This window comes from Xyrauchen texanus, chromosome 11 (assembly GCF_025860055.1).
Source record: "Xyrauchen texanus isolate HMW12.3.18 chromosome 11, RBS_HiC_50CHRs, whole genome shotgun sequence".
Taxonomy (NCBI): Eukaryota; Metazoa; Chordata; class Actinopteri; order Cypriniformes; family Catostomidae; genus Xyrauchen; species Xyrauchen texanus.
Window position 1 is genome coordinate 15,592,054 of NC_068286.1, and position 21,814 is coordinate 15,613,867.

Here is a 21,814-nt window from a genome sequence, read left to right on the forward strand (position 1 = left end):
CTCAGCAGTGGCTTACTTACACTTATGCTCCATTAGCTTACTCTAGACATCAGGCTCAGCTGGACTTCATTATGAAGTCTTTGTTGCCATCTAGTGGGTCAAGAAAGTAGCATGCAAAGTGCATAATAGGATCATGCATGGATTTTACATAACAGCCTTCTAAATAAATGTTTAAGTGAAATTGCCATAAATAAATAAATAAAAAAACACAGAAAATTATAAGAGACTTAATGAAGAACACTTTATTGGAACTAGTGTCAAAGATCATTATATATATATATATATATATATATATATATATATATATATATATATATATATATATATAAAACAGGTTTTTAAAATTGTATTCCTTGATTTGCACAGCATTTGCTTGCCCTATCTCAAATATTGGAGGTGATAAAACTCTAATACTAATAGAATAGAAAGAATGTAAAAACAATAAAGAAAATCAGAAATTTCACTGAAGTTGAAAGTTTGTTCTTTTATTTACCTCTTGCAAACTAGTGGACATTCAGTTCTTCGTGTTTAAAGGGCAATACAAAATTGCTGGTTTAATTAAAATGAACAGTTCTTCTAAAACTTAAAGGGATAGTTCACCCAAAAATTATCATTAAATTCTCATTATTTATTCACCCTCATGTTATCCCATCTCTGTATGACTTTCTCTCTTCCTCAGAACACATTTGAAGCAAAAAATTGAAAAATAGCTTAGCTCAGTAGGTCCTTAAAATGCAAGTGAATGGAGATTTCTCATATGAAGCTTCAAAAATCACAGTCAGCATAAACATCACCGAAAAGACTGCAGCAGTTAAATGGATGTCTCACTTTTGTTGCAAAAAATATCAATATTTAAGTACTTTTTTATTATAATCCAATGCTTCACGACAGCGTGGAGACCAAGCAGTCTCTTGAGTGATATATTCACGTTGCCATGGATACAGATGTAATCTCACGTTCTCCACTCGGCTGAAACATGCAGGATGAGCACACACCATTGTGAGTAAAGAAACAGATCAATACATATCTAAACCAAAACCAACCAACAGCGTTCCTCCTTCTCACATGTAAACAGCGCTGCTCTTCCAGCTGTGATGCACTTCCATCAGTTTTCCTTCCCGTGTGTTTCAAATGCCAATGCGATTACGTCACGTGTGCGTACCACTGCTCACCGGAAAGTACTTACATACTTATGTTTTTCACACCAAAAGCGATCATGTCATATTAGAAGACATAAATTTTACAGCTGGTGAATGGATGAAGTTTATGCTGGCTGTCTGTGATTTTTGGAGCTTCAAAAGTGAAATCACCATTCATTTGCATTTTAAGGACCTACTGAGCTTAGATATTTTTCTATTTTTGCTTCAAATGTGTTCTGGTGAAGAGAGAAAGTCTTACACACCTGGGATATCATGAGGGTGAGTAAATAATGAGAGAATTTTCATTTTTTGGTGAACTATCCCTTTAATGACAGCCTCAAATATTATGTCCTGATTATACTTAATGTGCTTGAAAAATATACAAATGCACCCTGATAAGAAGAGACTACAAAAGCCACAGCAAAGCTATCATTTATCATTTTACAGCCAACCGTTTTCGAGCTGCCAAACTTTATCAGAATATGCTGTTTATAACTTAATTTGGGGTTTTGTGATCTGGTGATGTCAAATTAAAATAGAAAGGTACTTTTGCTTACTTTTATGGCAGAATTATGTTACTATGATGCCAGTCTGATTCTTACAGTAAGACAGTATATACTGGAAGGCAATAATACCTTCACCATGCTCAGTGGCAAGCTGCACATCTTGTACTGTATGTCAAGTGAAGTTAATGTTACCATCATGATGAAAATCATCAAGTAGGGCTTGGGTGCAAAATATTTGAGATCGGGTTACTCTCCTGTAGTGTCCTGAGGGGCCTTAGTAGTTACGCAGAAGCCAGGTAGGTGCAGATATTCCTGACTGGCTGAAATAAGCCCACCACCATGGCTTCTCAGTCCTCTCCTCTCCATTCTCACCAAGCACCCTCTGGCTGTACTGCTCAAACTGATTAAATGGGTCGAAACGCTCATAGTTGTCCAGTTCAGGGATGTTGAAGTAGTCAAGAGAGGGTTCTCGTGGGAGTTTCTTCAGCACAAAATCTACCCGGCCAACCTGCACGTTTCTTGGCAAGTTAATGCGCTTGGTTACTTTAGAGTAGCCAGAGGCAGCTGCGGTCACAATGTTGATACCTGGATTCAACAATCTCCAGTAATCACCATCTTCGGCTTTAGAGAGAGACAACAATTCTCATTAATATTTACATCTGTTCATTTCAGGTTATTTGCAAGGAACATAAAACATTTGAAAAAGTCTGTTGAAGGTTTTAATTAGGGACTAAAATGAGCAGAAACTATATTTTTCACTTTCTGGTTCATGCGTTCAGCTTTCTCCTTTCCAAATGAAAATCGATTCGAATTAAATAAAAGAATGGTTAATTACATTATTTTTAAAATGAGCAAAATGCACCAAAATAAGAGAAAATATACAATCAAATTGTATCTGTATGGAAAGATTGAACAGCATAGAAATCATAACAAGCATAGTATACAGTAGCCTGTATAAAATAATGTATTTTCAATAAATGTATTCTTAATATTAAATATATCCTCAAAATCCATTAAAATATTACAAATATACTAGGAGCACACATTCATTTCTTTTGGCTCTTTAGCTATAATAGGGCATTTGAAACCAAACACTATTACAAAGTATGGCCTAAATAATATAAAATAAAATACTGTAAGGGAGATTTAATTTTACTCACAGGTCTTATCAGTCAAAATCCGGAAGCAGGTAAATAACATGTGGATTAACGTGCATTTATATGTAGAAATTATACATAGTTGTCAAAAGGGTCTTTATCATGTCAAGGATAGCTACATGCACAACATCCAATTAGGCAAAGAAATGTGTGATGCTGCAGTTTCCTTCAGAATCAAAGTATTTGCTCATCATGTTTGACTAAAAAGAGATAAACCAAATTTTTCGAGCAACAGGAAGTGGTGTAATCCCCCAAATTCACTGTGATGTAGCCTTTGGTTTCATGAAAAAAAAAATATCAGAACAAAATAATACGTAATAAAAAAAATCTAAAAAAGTTTTCACTTTGGAACAAATAAAAGGGACTTCATTACAGTTTTTGGTTATGTTCTGCAAAAATAATAATAATAATAATAATAATAACTGTTTGTTTTTGGTTTTCCATCCCTGGTTTTAATGCAACCTAATCAGCGATATGAGATGGATGCGCAAAGCTAGAATAATAAGTTATGACTGCACAACTGATATCATTAGAAGTGTATATTTACCAAATAGACACCTTTTAAAATTATTACCTGTAGTGATGTCATGCCGCATTCCCTTAATAGATATTGTGGCTCCTTTAATGCCATTTCCGTGTTCATCACTCACAATGCCCTTTATACCTCTGTGGACCTGCATGCAGGGAAATTAATTACAGGTTGCAGCAATTAAGTTTTCATCTTCCATATGTTTCCATAAAGTACTTGTCAATTAACATTCTCCCCAGTGTTGTTACCAGTGTTGTTCAGCTGTCGGTAGCTACGAACAGGCATGACTCAGTGGTTCTCAACTGGTTTGCTTCAGAAAATGAATTTTACATTGGAAATTGGAAAAGTGGCACAAGAAGAATAAAAATGGTTGAATATACAAAAGATGACAAAAATGCTTTTATAATCAAATGCTGAAATGTATTAATATTATCATGAATTGCACAGGCCGCTCAACAATATGCTAAATTATTGAGTGTTTAGTTTCTAAATATGTCATGACATTTTATAATTTTATGCTCTCTGGAGGAAATAATTCACCACACAAGATGCATTTTGGTCAGCACAACCCCTGTTTATCCTTGATGCAAGTGAACCTGCATGTAAGGTAGTCTAGGTCGTATTTTACTTTGACCTTGTATAGCTTCGTTCTTGGTTTTCGAAGATGGGGGCATGTCATGCAACCTAAATTCTACCAAGTAACAGATTAATTTCAACAAAATACCATAGATTAACACAACAGTTTTCTCCTCTTTTTTACAATTTGATAAGCCAGTTTCTTTTGCTATTCCAACAACACAATTACATGGTTAGTAGCATTTTATTACTGGAATTGAGAATTGCTTTTCTACTGCTATCCGTGACCCAATCAAGAAAAAAATTATCAGCTAAATGAAAATATTTTTTACACTTAGCTCAGTGATACAAAAGAAAAGTGGACTCACAGACTCCATGAAGCTGAGAAGTGCCTCCTTATTCCGGAGCCATTCAGGGTAGAGCGCCTCCTCAGAAGGGAATTTATCACAGCCCAACTCCACGGTGATCTCATAACAGTTGCTGTGCAGGTAGTTAAAGTCTGACATCCCTAACATGATTACAGAGACAGATATGGACAACAGAAAATGAAAGATACATGTATGGACAACATGTGGACTTTAATATCATATACAAGCATGGCCGGGTCTAAGGGGGACTAAGGGAAGGCAGATTTTCCATGTGCCCACCAAAACTTCTGACATCCCCCTCCTGCTCCAATGAAGAGAAAACCACTTGCCCACCCTAAAGACCAAAATGACCCCCAATATTAGAACAGGCCCTGTATGCATGTGTTGGTAAAATAACATCATCTGAATTTTCTCTAGGTCTGTGTCTCTCCCTTTCATTTTGTTTGATGCTAAGTTAAACATATTTAAATGAATTAGACTTTATACCTCCAGCAAAGCTATACCACTGTGCTCCATTGGTTATCCCTCCTTTATTGGCAAATGAGGCTCCGCATCGCTCTGTGTCATTGTTGGACATAGTGGCATGTGAATCTGCATATATCCTAGCCAGCTGCCTAAAAATCTACTCACAGGAAATGTCTTTGTTAGGCAAATAAAACAATATCCATTAACATGGTTGGTGATTGACATGCAACAAAAGAATATAATTAAATTGGGAGGATTTATTAACTCACTAGTTCATCAGGTGTGGGTGAGTGCATCCTGTATTCGTGGGGGGGTCTTGAGAAGTCAAAAGGATATGAGATAACCAGTTCTCCTCCATGCAGACTAGCAGATATAACAAAAGGATTGGATCTTATCCATTTCATTATAGCATAGGTCTCAGGTGCAATCACCTGAAAAAAGAAATATCCATTTGTGTGAGATCTGAGAAACATTCTCCAAATAATTCTCTCTGTTCTCTTTACAGTTTCACTGTATAATAATTGTTCTTGAGAGTAAATGTTGTTCTTGGTACAAACATGATAATAATGAATGTAAATAATGTAGTGTGGTAACATTGGCCATACTAGCACTGACTTTAACCCTGTAACATTCAACCCAACAACTGTGGGGGGGAGGGGCAGGTGTTGTCATGTTCACTGTTGTCTTTTGTTTTTGTGCTGTTATTTTGAAGTTTAGTTTAGTTCCTGTTTGGTTTATGTAGTCCTCTGTAGTTTCTTTTTAAGATTGGTTTTAACCTGATTGGTTCTCCTTCCCTGATTGTTTCCCAAGGTGTCCCTCATTCCCTTGTTTGTTCCTTCTGTATTTAAACCCTGGTTCTTTGTTCAGTCTTTGTCGATTGTTGATGTTTCTGGATGCTTGTTTTGCCTGTTTCCCAGTTTATGTCCTCCGTGTTTTTGTTCCTCCGTGTTTTGTTTTATTTTTCCCATTGTGGATATTTCCTTTGTTCCTGTTTTGTTGTGTTGTCATTTTTGCTTAAATAAAGACCCACTGCAGTTAGATCCTCGCCCCTCGTCTGCCTCCCTGCTCATCGTTACAGAAAAATCGACCTAAAATGGATCTAGCAGTGTTCCTCAAGGAGCCTACACTGGCAGACTTGTCTGTTCGAGAGTTCACCCACTTCTTCGCCAGCATGGCCAGTTACACCGGCTGGGATGACAATACCCTGAAGGAGGCGTACCGGCTCGGTGTACCCAAACACCGATGGTGGGAGTTACCGGAGACCGGAGACTACACCTGGCAGGAGTATGTGGGACTCGTCGTGGAGGAATTCGCTGCCGGGGAACCACATATCTTGATCCCGGCTCCCGCCTCTGGGCTTTCCTTGCCAGCCACGGTGAGTGAGCCAACCCCCACACCTGCCGTGGTCAACGAACCAGCGCTGCCAACTTCGTCCGCCCGGAGGAGGAGAAGAAAGGCTTCCGCTCCCCAGCTCACGCCAGCCACGGTCAGCAAGCCAGCGCCTACGCCTGCCACGGTCAGCAAGCCAGCGCCTGTAGCCTCGAATGTCAATGAGCCAGCGCCTGTAGCCTCGAATGTCCCTAAACCAGCGCCTGTAGCCTCAACCGTCCCTGAACCAGCGCCTGTAGCCTCGACCGTCCCTGAACCACCACCTGTAGCCTCGACCGTCCCTGAGCCAGCGCCTGTAGCCTCGACCGTCCCTGAGCCAGCGCCTGTAGCCTCGACCGTCCCTGAGCCAGCGCCAGTAGCCATGACCGTCCCTGAGCCAGTGCCAGTAGCCATGACCGTCCCTGAGCCAGCGCCAGTAGCCATGACCGTCCAACAGCCAGCGCCAGTAGCCACGACCGTCCCAGAGCCAGCGCCCCTCGAGCCTTCAAGGGCTCCGCCTCCCGAGCCTCCCAGGGCTCCGCATCTCAAGTCTCCCGAGCCTTCCAGGGCTCCTCCTCTCGAGCCTCCCAGGGCTCCGCCTCTCAAGCCTCTTGAGCCTCTCAGGGCTCTGCCTCTCAAGTCTCTCGAGCCTCCCAGGGCTCCTCCTCTCGAGTCTTCCAGGGCTCCTCCTCTCGAGCCCCCCCAGGGCTCCGCCTCTCAAGTCTCTCCAGCCTCCCAAGGCTCCGCCACTCAAGTCTCTCGAGCCTCCCAGGGCTCTGCCTCCCGAGCCTTCCAGGGCTCTGCCTCCCGAGCCTTCCAGGGCTCCGCCTCCCGAGCTTCCCAGGGCTCCGCCTCTCGAGTCTCTCGAGCCTCCCAGGGCTCCGCCTCTCGAGTCTCTCGAGCCTCCCAGGGCTCCGTCTCTCGAGCCTCTCGAGCCTCACAGGGCTCCGCCTCTCGAGCCTCTCGAGCCTTCCAGGGCTCCACCTCTCAAGTCTCTCGAGCCTTCCAGGGCTCCGCCTCTCGAGATTCCCAGGGCTCCGCCTCCCGAGCCTCCCAGGGCTCCGCCTCTCCAGCCTCTCCAGCCTCCCAGGGCTCCGCCTCTCCAGCCTCTCGAGCCTCCCAGGGCTCCGCCTCTCCAGCCTCCCAGGGCTCCGCCTCTCCAGCCTCTCGAGCTTTCCAGGGCTCCGCCGCTCGAGCCTTCCAGGGCTCCGCCTCTCGAGGCTCTCGAGCTTCCCAGGGCTCCACCTCTCGAGCCTTCCAGGGCTCCGCCTCTCAAGTCTCTCGGGCCTTCCAGGGCTCCGCCTCTCCAGCCTCCCAGGGCTCCGCCTCTCCAGCCTCCCAGGGCTCAGCTTCCCAGGGCTCCGCCTCTCAAGTCTCTTGAGCCACCCAGGGCTCCGCCCCCGAGCCTCCTACGGCTCTGCCTCCCGAGTTTCCTAGGGCTCCTTCCAGGAGAGCCTTCCAGGTCTTCGCTTCTAGAGCCTCCTACGGCGCCACCTCCCTCGGCTCCACCTCCAGAGCCTTCCAGGTCTTCGCTTCTAGAGCCTCCTACGGCGCCACCTCCCTCGGCTCCACCTCCAGAGCCTACCAGGGCTTCACCTCTAGAGCCTCCTACGGCGCCACCTTCCTCGGCTCCATCTCCTGAGCCTTCCTCGGCTCCACCTCCCGAGCCTCCCACGACTCCAACTTCAGAGCCCCCTACGGTTCCACCTCCTGAGCCACCCATGGCTCTGCCACCCAGGTCTTCCATGGTTCCGCCCTCGCAGTTCCCCATGGCTGTCCCATGGCCACCTCCCAGGCCTCCTGAACCTGTCCCTGCCCTGTGGCCGCCTCCCAGGCACCCTGAACCTGTCCCTGCCCCTTGGACTTCCTGCCTGCCCTCTGTGCCCCCTTGGACTTCCTGCCTGCCCCCTGTGGCCCCTTGGACTTCCTTCTTGCCCTCTGTGCCCCCTTGGACTTCCTTCTTGCCCTCTGTGCCCCCTTGGACTGTCTGTCTGCCCGTTGTGCCCCCGTGGTCTATCTGTCTGCCCCTTATGCCCCCTTGGACTGTCTGTTTGCCCCTGGTGCTCTCAGTTTTGTTTTTTCGTGGGTTTTTCTCATTTATTTTTGTTTTAGGATCGTCTAGAATCCGATCCTTTGAGGGGGGATTCTGTCATGTTCACTGTTGTCTTTTTTTTTGTGCTGTTATTTTGAAGTTTAGTTTGGTTTATGTAGTCCTCTGTAGTTTCTTTTTAAGATTGGTTTTCCCCTGATTGGTTCTCCTTCCCTGATTGTTTCCCCAGGTGTCCCTCATTCCCTTGTTTGTTCCTTCTGTATTTAAACCCTGGTTCTTTGTTCAGTCTTTGTCGATTGTTGATGTTTCTGGATGCTTGTTTTGCCTGTTTCCCAGTTTATGTCCTCCGTGTTTTTGTTCCTCCGTGTTTTGTTTTATTTTTCCCATTGTGGATATTTCCTTTGTTCCTGTTTTGTTGTGTTGTCATTTTTGCTTAAATAAAGACCCACTGCAGTTAGATCCTCGCCCCTCGTCTGCCTCCCTGCTCATCGTTACAGGTGTTGTAGTCTTCACAATGTGGTGAAACTCATAAATATTAATTATCATATTTGACTAATTTGTTAAATATTCATTTGTGTTGATCCATTCAAGTGCTCCAATAAATATTTCACATAGTTTTTTTGATAACTTGATCCGCACATCTAACACTGTCATTACTGGCATTTTGTTTGTAAGTGGATAAATACGTGGATCAGTAAGATTAAGCCAGAATGACTTAAAAAGAAGATTGCAACTGTATGTCAATGGATGTATCTCATGAGCTGGGACATGTCTGTTTGCATTTTGCTTTGTGATTTAACTGGAAAGGAGCGTGAGCTTACAGCGAGTAGAGCATGTTTGCTTTAGTTTTTTGTACAACGTATGTGTATCACAAGAATCCAAGTCTCACTTACATTAAATTACACAAAGAAACCTAAAATGAAAACACAAAAAGCAATATATGTACAGGACAAGGGAAAGGGTTCGTAAATGTAATTATAGACAGCATTGTAGTGAAAGCATTACAGATAGTACATCTCTTTAAAATGCAGGGTACATAAACATCACTGAACATAAAATGTTGAATTTAGAGCATTTGACTGATGTTTTGGTTGCTTTCTTGTTTCTAGAGTTTCTTTCCATGAATTTCACCTCAAATTAAATCTCTTTTACCTTGTTTGTGAGGAAGAATGTTTGTGGCAATGACCAAATTTGAATACAAATTTTATTATAAAAAACATTGTTTCAATAAAATTGTGGAGGGGTAGAAACATTTTCTTTTAGAAATAAAGATCTTATTTCATAATTATTAGCATTCACCTTGGAGAAACATATGAAACTAGGTAGTTTCAGGTTTGGGAGGGCAAACAAAAAGCGATGGATGAGCTTTTAAATTAGCAATGGTAACTATATTAAATTCTTTTAATGTTATTGGTATTTTGTATTTTTAAATTAAGTCTGAAAATGTAATAAAAGTAGAGCACGTGTCTGGATGCACGAGAGAACATCGCTGCTCGCTGTCACTCAACGCCCTCATAACAGCCGCATGGAGCACGAATCATAACATGAAGAATAACAAACTCCAGTGCTAGATCACCATTTATTATAACAAACAGGAATGAAATGAAATCTCCTGCTCTAACCTAATGAAAGCTATTTCAAAAAGTGGTGGAGACAAAATTGCAAGTTGATATTTGTCCCACCCATCCCACCTGTATGTGACACCTTTGCCCAAAACACTTTCAGTGTGATAGGGTTGGTGGGGGAAACATTTATTTCTTAAGAGTTAAGCAGTGATATTTTCAAATGAAAGACATAAGACTGTACTGTACTCTTACCTTATTTAACCAATAGGAGTCAGGGATAGGGATGTGGTCACTACGGAAATGCCTGAAGCGACGGCGATTGTAGAAGATGGAGGTGAGGTCAGGGAAGTTGCGGTTCAGATCAATATTCTGGGCATTGGCCCTGCCACTGGTCCATGCATTGTACTCATGGCCCTAAACATTACAAATCCCACCAGTTAAGAACAATGAGCAAATATTTCATGGGGGTTTCAAAGAGAGTCACTAATATTGATACAGGAACATTCCTATTACTCTACCTACAAAGTATTTTGAGCATTTATTTCCATATAAGACATTTGCTACACATCAAACTATCATTTCTTCTAATTTAGAAGTTTGGAAGGATCTGAAAGCTGAAATGAGAGACAAAAATAGTGATAGAACCGGAAGATGAGAGCAAGTTTTTAAGGACTGCAGCTGATTACAGATAGTCAAAGAAAATAAACAAAAACACGGAAAACATCAGAACCAGGCAAATATGTCTGTTAGTGTTAAATAAAGGGACCAGCATGTTTTTTTTGTGTCCTATAATCCAAAATTTTATCACAAACTAAATAAACAAAGTAAACTGAATGATAACATCACACTAGCATGAGCTGTCTGACAATTGTTTCCAACGGTGGTGATCAGTTTTGGATATTTTGAGAAGATTTAAAGTAATCTAAAATTAGTTAATGTTGAATGAATTAAGTTAATACTACTACAAGATAATGTTAAATAATTTTGAGTGTTATATGACAAAGACAATGCGGGTATTGCCCATTAGAGTGGTTAGTCAAGGCCTCTCTCAACCAGTTGTCCTTTTCAGTTCATAGTTCTATCAGTAGAGGAATTTTGTCAATTTTGTATTTCTCTGTTTGTTTTTCTGTGGCTTTAATTTCAGTGAAAAGTTAAAAGAACTAACGTTGTAAACACAATTACTCCACAACAACATGGGCTTTTGTTCCCTTGACAAAACTCCCTCTGAGGCCTGGCCTGCTGTGGAAGACACTCTCTGGTGCAGGGAATATGAGATGGTTAGTAAGCTGACAAACAGGCACACGGACAATGGGATATTTACTTCCTGATAGATGTTTTCAGGGTCGTTCCTGTCGGCTACCTCAGAGGCAGCAATCTCATAGCCATCGGGATTCATGGAGGGCAGTATATGGATGCGTGTGGTGTTGATGATGGTCTGAATCCGCTCGTTCCCAAGCAGATACTCAGAGCACAGATACTGAACCAGATAGATCAACAGCTGCCTGCCCAGCACCTCATTTCCATGCATGTTCCCAATTAATTTCATCTCGGGCTCCACTACAGGGCAGTGAAGAGACAGATAAAGTAATGTTAATTAATCTGTCCAGTAGGAAGGATCAACAGCCTTTTTGCCAATTTTTCGCCAAGCACACTTGAGCATACTGAGCTCTTCAAAATGGGACGGGGGTCCCTCGAGGATCATCCTCACCAATAAAATACAGTTCGTATAGGATGTAATCATTTCAGTCAAAATACAGGACAGTAATTAACCCAAATCAACAGTTATATACAAACAGTTTACTATATATATACACTCACCTAAAGGATTATTAGGAACACCATACTAATACTGTGTTTGACCCCCTTTCGCCTTCAGAACTGCCTTAATTCTACGTGGCATTGATTCAACAAGGTGCTGAAAGCATTCTTTAGAAATGTTGGCCCATATTAATAGGATAGCATCTTGCAGTTGATGGAGATTTGTGGGATGCACATCCAGGGCACGAAGCTCCGTTCCACCACATCCCAAAGATGCTCTATTGGGTTGAGATCTGGTGACTGTGGGGGCCATTTTAGTACAGTGAATTCATTGTCATGTTCAAGAAACCAATTTGAAATGATTCGAGCTTTGTGACATGGTGCATTATCCTGCTGGAAGTAGCCATCAGAGGATGGGTACATGGTGGCCATAAAGGGATGGACATGGTCAGAAACAATGCTGAGGTAGGCCGTGGCATTTAAACGATGCCCAATTGGCACTAAGGGGCCTAAAGTGTGCCAAGAAAACATCCCCCACACCATTACACCACCACCACCAGCCTGCACAGTGGTAACAAGGCACGATGGATCCATGTTCTCATTCTGTTTATGCCAAATTCTGACTCTACCATCTGAATGTCTCAACAGAAATCGAGACTCATCAGACCAGGCAACATTTTTCCAGTCTTCAACTGTCCAATTTTGGTGAGCTCTTGCAAATTGTAGTCTCTTTTTCCTATTTGTAGTGGAGATGAGTGGTACCTGGTGGGGTCTTCTGCTGTTGTAGCCCATCTGCCTCAAGGTTGTGTGTGTTGTGGCTTCACAAATGCTTTGCTGCATACCTCGGTTCTAACGAGTGGTTATTTCAGGCAAAGTTGCTTTTCTATCAGCTTGAATCAGTCGGCCCATTCTCCTCTGACCTCTAGCATCAACAAGGCATTTTCGCCCACAGGACTGCCGCATACTGGATGTTTTTCCCTTTTCACACCATTCTTTGTAAACCCTAGAAATGGTTGTGCGTGAAAATCCCAGTAACTGAGCAGATTGTGAAATACTCAGACCGGCCCGTCTGGCACCAACAATCATGCCACGCTCAAAATTGCTTAAATCACCTTTCTTTCCCATTCTGACATTCAGTTTGGAGTTCAGGAGATTGTCTTGACCAGGACCACACCCCTAAATGCATTGAAGCAACTGCCATGTGATTGGTTGATTAGATAATTGCATTAATGAGAAATTGAACAGGTGTTCCTAATAATCCTTTAGGTGAGTGCAAGAAAAATATCTATGAAAAATACAAACTATTAAAAGGGAGGAGAAAAGGGGAGGAGAAAATGCTCCCCATAACTTTTGTTGACATAAAAGATCCACTTAAACTCTACAGCTTTTTTGTGGGAATGTATCTGCCACTTTGTAGAAGCTAGCCAAATTAAGCAGATTAAGCAGATTCCCTCATCCTTGAAAACCATGAACAAAATGCAAGATAAAAGAAAACTCAACCCAACCTAAACCCTTTTACTTGCAACAAGTATGAAAATGGTTTGTGCTGACCACAATGTGTTTTGTACAAAATGTACAATTTAAATGTTTTATGTTTCTTGTTATACAAACAATTTTGGTACTGGGTTGGGTCACCACTTGATGTCCAATGTAAATTTAAAATGTAAAATGTAAAGCAAATTCAGAACCACTAAGCAGGTACAGTCCTATTGGATAAACGTGGGGTTAAAAAGTAGGCGTATAATGGTTAAAATGAAGGATTGTGATGTAGTAACTCTCCCATTTCTGCATCATTACCACCTGTAACTGCACCATATCCTCAACATATAGGCCACAACTAAGGTGCAACAATGAATCCACTGTTGATGTGCTTCCACTTTGAAAACAGTGTTGAAAAGGACCTGGTACTTACATAGGTCGTGTTGTCCAGGGTTAGTGGAGAATTCAATAACCAGTAAGTCTTTGCCCTCCACACTGCGTCCAATGCTGTATGTGCGTGAGATATGGGGGCATTTAGCTGCTGTCTTCTTCAGGATACTGAACATCTGAGAGTTTGTGTGGTAAGTGAACTGGAGGACAGTGGAAAGACCACCATCAGATATGTTGGCCAAAGCCACCTCCTGCTTTACTGTGGGAATTGAATGAGAAAGGGAGGCATATTATAGTCACTGTACATGAAGATGCTACACATTTCAAATATGCCAAATACTTATACAGTATATAAACCTAGTAAAACTTTATAAAGTCATGACAATCAACATATTATTTCATATCTTGACAACTGTTAGTTGATCTATGTATATTTATGATTTTTTTTTTTTTATGTGGAATTCAGCCATCTCAGCTAAAGCCTGTAATTAATGTCCATGTATCAATTTTTATTTCTTAACGATGAACCGTATAAAATACTTTCTCATTTCCCAAGCTTAATATGCAATAAGCCATTCATACAGTAGGTTGATTCCCCAAAGGTGTAAACACAGTGGCTCTGTGCCAGACTATTCCAAAATAGCAACATTGACTTAATCAAGAGTGTCCGTTTTGGACAGGCTAACTTTTAGTTCAACCAGTAGCAGACTGGAGGAGTTAAAGAAATGGACAAGCATGCCTATGTGAACCATCATGTTAGCTAATTATTTTCATTAAATTGGGATTCTAATTTTACTTTCATTGCTTCACAAGTCTTACCTCTCAGCTCTGACAGTGGGTCATAACAACCCTCCTCGTCACCAACAAAGAATCGGTCACAGTCCAAAAAGTATGGCCATGCCATTTCGATGGCTTCAAAGGCATGAACACAACTCTTTTTCAACATCTCACATGAGCTACGGCACGGCTTCATAAGTCTGTTGTCTTGACAGCGGGGAGCCAACACTGAGCAGCCTAGCAGACGGATGTCTGGACAACACTCCCCTTTCAGCAGCCCATGGATCACACTTAAGAGTAGGTACTCTGCACCCATCTCTAATTCCTCACGTGAACGGTGGCCCACAATGTTGGGGAATGAGGTGGAACTGTAGGGCACGTCCTGGCAGTAGCCGAGCACCATATTTATACACTGCGCTAGGGATAGGAAAGACAGGATTCAGATTTAGGATCAGAGTGGGATTGGTTTATGAACTGTAGTGTATAGATGAAAAAATAGTTGTCAGACACTGTAGCCATCATGACAGGGCCATCCCATTTGACATTACAGATTAATTTTGGGGCCATTTTTTTAGGGATTATGGATCTCAATAAAATAGGAAATTGTTAAATCCTTGACACTAAATCACCTTGAGGCCATTGACATATATCTCATCTTTCTGTCTCCGTCTCTCACACACACTTTGTTTAAGTATACAATATCCATCTTGCAATGGTGTATTGGCATTTAGAGTACCTTTCTCCCCCATACCTAACAGGCCAGAGCCTGGATTAGAAAAACCAACCAATATGATATGACAATTATGAATAAGATTGTACTATATTGGTAGCCTACACACAAAAAACTGACTCAGCATGCACAATTGAAAAAAAGCAATCCTTACGTCTCTCTTCTGCAGGTTTTCTGCATCTTCCTGAAAAACAATTATTCAAGGAGGATGTTAAAACTGGTGAAGTCGCAGAGGTCATTGAAGGCTAGATGGCAGCAGAGTTTACAGTGGGAAAGAAATACGTTATTTCCTGAAAATGTCAAGCCATCGCACACTGGTACAAACTGTGACGCGTGCATGGGTTATTTTTAAAATATATCTCATAAAAAAAGAGATCCGTAAAAAAAAAAGAGCACAAATTTGAATGTACAACTGAGCATTTAATTATTTTTAAATCCCAGCACTTAAAATAGAAGGATGTCATCACTTAAAATTTCCATTATTTTCCATGACTTTTCCAGTTGTTCGTAATTAGGCTACTTGTTTTTTTTATCAAACAGATGCACAAGCAATTTCTAGACTACTTGGTAGCCAGTAACTAGAAGTGAAAAAATGGATTCCACTTTCAAAATGTTGGTAACATTTTACAATAGGTTCCATTTGTTAACATTAGTTAACAACATTAGCCAACATGAAATAACAGTGAACATTATGCTAATTGTTAATCTTAGTTCATGTTAATTTATAAGCATTTATTAATCTTAGTTAATGTTAATTTCAACATATACTAATACATTTTTTAAATCAAAAGTTGGATTTGTTAACATTAGTTAATACACTATGAACTAACAATGAACAATCGCATTTGTATGAACTAAAACTAACAAAGATTGCTAATGATACCTGTTAACCAATGTTAACTAATGGAACCATGTTGTAAAGTGTTACCAAAATGTTCACAAGTTTTTAATATTGTATTAATTCCCATGACATTTCCAGTCTTACACAATTGTATAATCCCTTGATGTTTCCAGGGGTTCTATTATTGTGTGAACCATTTGTATTTAGACTATTATCCCTTAAAAACCCCTCGGGTTTCCACATAAAATGTATTCAAGTTCGTGCAACGGTCTTTCAATGAATGTTTACGTTACCTAATGCTTCCTCCTCTGGTGCACATCGTGGTGGTGCGCTCATGCATGTCGCTAGAGCACTTAAAAGTACCAAAACCGTGACCATTTTGTAGTTCATTAACGGAATGATGTGGCAGTCGCTGCGACGTACAAAGTTGATCATCTTCCGAAGAGTCCCGCTACCCCCATCGCTTAGGGGAGAGTCTGCCCTAAGCACCACTGCCAAATGATCAAATTACAGCAAAAACTTTTCACGCGGTAGGCGGCCGCTCTTCTGCCTGTGATCCACTGTAATAACAGTCCATTCAGAAAGCCTTCAGAACCCTTCAAATTTGCCCTTTTGTGGTAAAGATTTTGTGCTTTATACAAAATAATTGAGGCAGGCTATTGAAAACGTTTATAGACTCTATGAGGGATAGAACTGAACGAATATAAATCGCTTTAGCAAAAGCAACCCTTGTTTGATTGCTTTTGTTCTTATTCCTTCAAGAGGGCATTTTACAAAAACATTTTCACCACAACATGTTTGACAGCTGGCATGTTGGGTCTGATGTTCTCAGGGGCATAGATTCCAGAGGGGATGGCTGGGAGGTAATCAAAACAAGCATAAACAAGCACTTTAAAAAAAAAAAAACACTATACAATAAGGTTCCATTCCAGCATACTATTATGAAAACAAGTCATGTCATTACTATTGTGCTGCGACAGAATATCTGCTTCAGTTGAGGCTTTATTGCTAAAGCCACAGTACTGAATAAACACCTAGGATTGTTTTGTTCTTTTCTATGAGTTTGCTAAAATATGCTGACATGGCAGTTTTTAATTTCATTTCTGTCGGTAGGCACTATCCTTCCATGCACTGCGAAATACCTCTTAAGTTTGTTAACTTCCACTTCCGCTCCATTTTCCGAGCTGCTCTCTTGAGAGCATGAGTGTGACCATTGTACCATGGTGAAGGAATGTTTTATTTAATTTTCTTTAATTGAACATGGTGATATAATCAAGAGTGCTAAAGAAAACAATTTATATTTTATGTGATTACATCAAGTTCTTCTAGACTTTTTGGATTACTGCATATTTCAGACAAATCTGGAAGATTATTAGTGAAGCTATCTTAAGAGGTCAAAAGAATAGTTCTAACCTGAACGATAGAGTGGTGTAGATTGAGTAACATTAACTAATTGCAGCATACAAGAGACAAGATACTGATCTTAGATGTCATCACTCTGCAGCAGAATTTCTAGTGGCAACATCAATTTCATATGCAGAATTAAATCAACAATGAGTTGGTCCTGTCACATTTTGTCTGACTCCAAGAGAGTTGAGAATATCGATAAATGCTAATCCCAATATATCATTTTCATTATCTATGTGAATGTTGATGTCACCAACAAATACAGCTCTATCCACAGTAACTACTAGATCTGATAGAAAATCTGCAAATTCACCTAGGAAATCTGAATATTGCCCAGGTGATCTATATACAGTAGCAAGTGCAAAAGACGACTGAGATTTTTTATTTATATCTGACAGTGTCATATTAAGCATTATTAGTTCAAAATAATTAAACTTGTATCCTGTTATATAAGTAAGCCAAAAACTTAATTGTATATTGTAGCAACACCTCCTCCTTGAACCTTCAGATGAGGCTCATGTTTATAACAATAACCTGGGGGAGTAGACTAATTTAGACTAATATATTCATGTGTTTTATGCCAGGTTCAGTCAGACAGAGCGCATTCAAAATATGATCTGTAATTATTTAATTTACAATTAGTGCTTTGGTTGAAAGAGATCTAATGTTTAGATTTCTATGGTGTTTATCTTAAATTCTTTTCTTCTTTTTTTTTATTGAGGGGTTTGTGTTTGGTAGTTTGGGGAATAGACAAAGTCTCTATAGGATGTCTAGGTGGTATAGTCTCCATGTGTTGTAGTTTATGTGACCTGTGTGATGTCTCAAGGCAGCTTGCAGAGAGATGGTTAAGCCATTATGTGTGTTTCCTGACCTGGGCCCCAGTTAGTCAAATACTATCACTATTAACACTATGAGTCAAATTACTATAGAGGAGAGCAGCACCTTCCCTAGTGGCATGGAGTCAGTCTCCCTTTAGTCAGGTCTACCCCAAAAATTCTTCCAAATGTCTATGAATTCGGTGACACTTATCTACTATAAACTTCATCACCATGACAAGCAAAGAGGGGGCAAGAACATATTACAATATCTGATTTTGTTTTTGCAGGTTCACACACCTCTTTAACATTATCTCTAGTATCTCCGACTAGCAAAGCCAGACAACGTTAGTGCTGACATGAATAACAATTTTTGAAAATCTACGTTTAACATTAGCCAGCACTTGTAAATTTGATCTGATTTCAGAAGCCCGAGCCCCCAAAATGCACTTAACAATAGTGGCTGGAGTCTCAATTTCCACGTTCCTTACAATAGAATCTAACCAGTGCTCTTACAATATGTTTCTCAGTGGGTACGTCACTGAGTGGAGCGAATCAATTGGAAATCCTAACAGGAACAGAAGAGTGGTGTTTGTTTGCTGAGCGAGTATGCTGCCGAGACGTCACCCAAATGCCCTGCTGGGGGTCTCTACAGCAGAACCAAAATGTGTGTATTGCTCAATGTACTATATGCATCTGAAACAGTCTCTATCAGCTTCTCTTTCTCACTGACCTCCACTAGTGTTCAGATGCATGTCTCTAACTCATTAACCTTCTCTGTCAGCCTGACTGATTCCTTAAATTTATCACATCTGTATCCCTCACTGCTGATAGAAAAAGCTATAGTAAACATATGGTATACAATGCAGGAAGCGTTAATATGAGCGGATGCCATGACATAATCAATTGTTTGTTGTTGTCATTGTTGTGGTGGTTCTTGAGCAGCGAGATTTTGAGGTGGATGTGAATCCTGCATGCATTTGTTTGCTGCTATTGTGGTGATTCCTGATCAGTAATGGTTTAAAATTGATGCAATAATCCCTGTAAAGCACAGAGGAGAATATGAATACATGCAATCGAAACACGAGATGTAGACAAGCGGGAGGGAAAGAAAAACAGGTGTGTGTGTGTATATATATATATATATATATATATATATACGTATATGTCAGTGGGGATTTCTTTGAGACTGCAAGGGAAGCTCAGCTTCCCCTATAATGTCAAAAAAATAATGGTCAAATATGTAATATTGTGTAAACAATTTATTGACTAAAAATGCGTTAGAACACGTTCATCTCGAAGACGAGTTCGTTCAGAATCAGCTACATTACATATAGCAGGTCGGCTGACTCGATTTACTTCTCATACATTCCCGTAGCGTCAGTGCATTTCCCTGTTGAAGCCGAGCGTCCATTGACTTCAATGGGGCTGCTCTGAACAGTTTTTTTCAGTGCTCCGAAAATAGACGGTCATTGGATAAATGCTGCGATTATGTCCGCCCACGGACGCTCAGCGTCTCTGGGGGTGAATGAGGAGTGGGCTGGCCTGGACTCCGGGCTTCAGCGTGATGATTGGAGGATCTGTCGAAAGACTGCATCTCCTTTTGATTGACAGCGAATCTGTACTATAAGAAGTCACTGAAGCTATTTCACGCTCAGTCCCATCGCGGATTTCTCAAGTGTAGTCGAAAGACAAACTGCTGCAACCTATTTCTTTATATTTGTTTGGCTGAAATTGCTAGTCAATTTGCATAATACATTTCACACAATTATACACCACATTCCTTGTTTCAGTTTTACCAAGTTTAATATATTTTGTTTCAGAGCGTTCGTTCGTTCGTTCGCTCGTTCGTTCGTTCGTTCGTTCATTCATTCATTCATACAGTAGGCTAGGCTAGCGTCGTACGGGTGAAACTGCGCACGATGGCAGACAGTGCTAATATTGTCGACCTGATTTTGGCGAAGCCATTTGAAAGTCTTCCTTACGAGGAAAAAATTAGAATTAAACAGCAGGGCAGATCAACACCTAAGATTGATTTAGTGCAAAAAATAGGGTAAATAAGTTTATAATGTAGGCCGAAAATGAGCTTCCCCTCTTTGAAAGACCAGCAGCCGCCACTGGTATATGTATATTGTTTATTTATTTATTTTTCGTGAAAAAGCAAATGGTTCAAGCTGGAACACTTTAGTATTACAATACAAACCAGGCTTGTAGGACTAGGCCAGTCAAGGTCAAACCACTGGCTTCCGGTCACATGAATCTTAGTAGGCAGTGTGCCTCCCAGGTGCATAAAAGAGGTTTTCCTTATAGTAACTCAATATGGACAATAAGGCAGTAGTGGCAGTGAAGTTGTCAGATGTAGCAAAACTGGTCAAAATGAACAATTCTGTTCACCCTATCAATTAACAGCACAATGACCTACCAATTAATATGAACACAGTGTTCAATGCTCTTCTGGTGATCTCCCTGGAGATCCCTAGCCTTCTGGCACCAGGCAATACAACAATCTTTATCTAACAACTGTCCTAGAGTTTGCCAAATGGCAATTAAATTATTCTGAGATCATGAGGAAAAGGATTATCTGGTTAGATGAGGCAACAGTTGAACTCATGAATGCCAAATGTCATGTACCGAGCACATGAATGATCAAGCTAAGTTGTATTTCCCAGTGGGAAACTTTTAGATGATATCCTACACTAGTTGTAACATTAGAAGGAGCGAGTTGGCATGAAAGATTATTTATTTTATTTTTTTTGAAACATTATTTCAATTTCAGTGCTTTATTTCAATAAAAAGAATTTGTTATATATAACGGATCATTAAGTTAACTAATGTAAAGCTAATGACTCACCCTTCACAGATATACAGATCAATAAATAATTTGTTAGATATCATGCATTAACAAATCATATGAGTTGGATAGTGATGCAGGTGTATTATCTCCACATAAAAAAGAGCTTTAGCTATGGTTAATTGTGTATTTTATTTAGTTTGGCTTCTTCCATATTTGGTTACGGACTTGAAGGACCTGATGCAAGAACGAATGTCTCAGTCGGACGTAGGAGACTCCCAGGTCCACTTGAAGGCAACACTTGATATGCTGTTTTCGGTAGTTTCTAACCGGTAAATGTGCATTGTGAAGGTAATATGCTGCAGATTCATTTATTCATGCAATTCCAAACATTCAAAGCTGATTAAAGTTATTATACAAATCTAAATTCCCAATACAGGAATACAGATATGTAGAAGGTGATAGTGTTCACCAGATTTTGTAATGACGAATATGGCAAACTGTCAAATACACACTGACACTCAGAGGCACAAACACTATACTGTATATGCAACGTATGCATCGCATAGGGGCGCCACTCAAAGAAGAGTGCCGACAGGGCCTTTTCTGAAACGCTCCCCGTAAGGCAAAAGCAATCCCCCCACACAATACAGTGTCATGCAACAAAAACAGGAACGATCATAATCAGGTTGATTTCATATTAATAGATAAATATGGTGGTGGTGTCGGTAGAATCTTGCTGTGGGGATGATTGTCAGTAGCAGAGACTAAGAGATTGAGTATTCATGGAAAGCTCTTAAAAATGTCTAGACTAGGACAGTTTAACCTTTCGGCATGACAACACCCTGTCGCACACTGCCAAAACAACAGTGGTTTGGGACAAGGTTCTGAATGTCCTTAAGTGGGCCTTGGCAGACTACGGTTCAGTTTTACATTTTTCATGTTTGTTTTACATTTACATTTAATCATTTAGCAGATGCTTTTATCCAAATCGACTTACAAAAGAAGGAACATAAGCAGTTTGTCAAACTAAAGCCAACAATATCTGAAGTATCACACTGCCCATTTCTAATCGTAGCTGGAGTGGCATAGAGGTTTGAGCA

The 21,814-nt window shown here is 40.7% G+C and overlaps 1 protein-coding gene across 1 annotated transcript; it reads right to left on the reverse strand.

Annotated features, from left to right (window-relative positions):
* Window positions 1-336: 336 nt before the first annotated feature.
* LOC127651263 (carboxypeptidase Z-like) lies at window positions 337-16,179 on the reverse strand. Its single transcript, XM_052137014.1, has 11 exons — window positions 15,992-16,179; window positions 15,012-15,041; window positions 14,170-14,544; window positions 13,394-13,609; window positions 11,045-11,280; window positions 9,976-10,137; window positions 5,010-5,171; window positions 4,762-4,897; window positions 4,276-4,415; window positions 3,377-3,476; window positions 337-2,266 (listed from the first exon to the last, which is right to left on the reverse strand). The coding sequence occupies exons 1-11, from the start codon at window positions 16,131-16,133 to the stop codon at window positions 1,920-1,922; spliced, it is 2,046 nt and encodes a 681-aa protein (XP_051992974.1). The 5' UTR covers window positions 16,134-16,179; the 3' UTR covers window positions 337-1,919.
* Window positions 16,180-21,814: the final 5,635 nt, after the last annotated feature.

Excerpts from the sequence above, each read along its gene's own strand:
- LOC127651263 (XM_052137014.1), bottom strand. The coding sequence starts at position 16,133 with ATGATCAACTTTGTACGTCGCAGCGACTGCCACATCATTCCGTTAATG. Across the intron at positions 14,545-15,011 it reads AAAACCTGCAGAAGAGAGAC|CGCAGTGTATAAATATGGTG; the intron begins GTAAGGATTGCT and ends TCCTATCCCTAG. Across the intron at positions 13,610-14,169 it reads CCCACTGTCAGAGCTGAGAG|TAAAGCAGGAGGTGGCTTTG; the intron begins GTAAGACTTGTG and ends CAATTCCCACAG.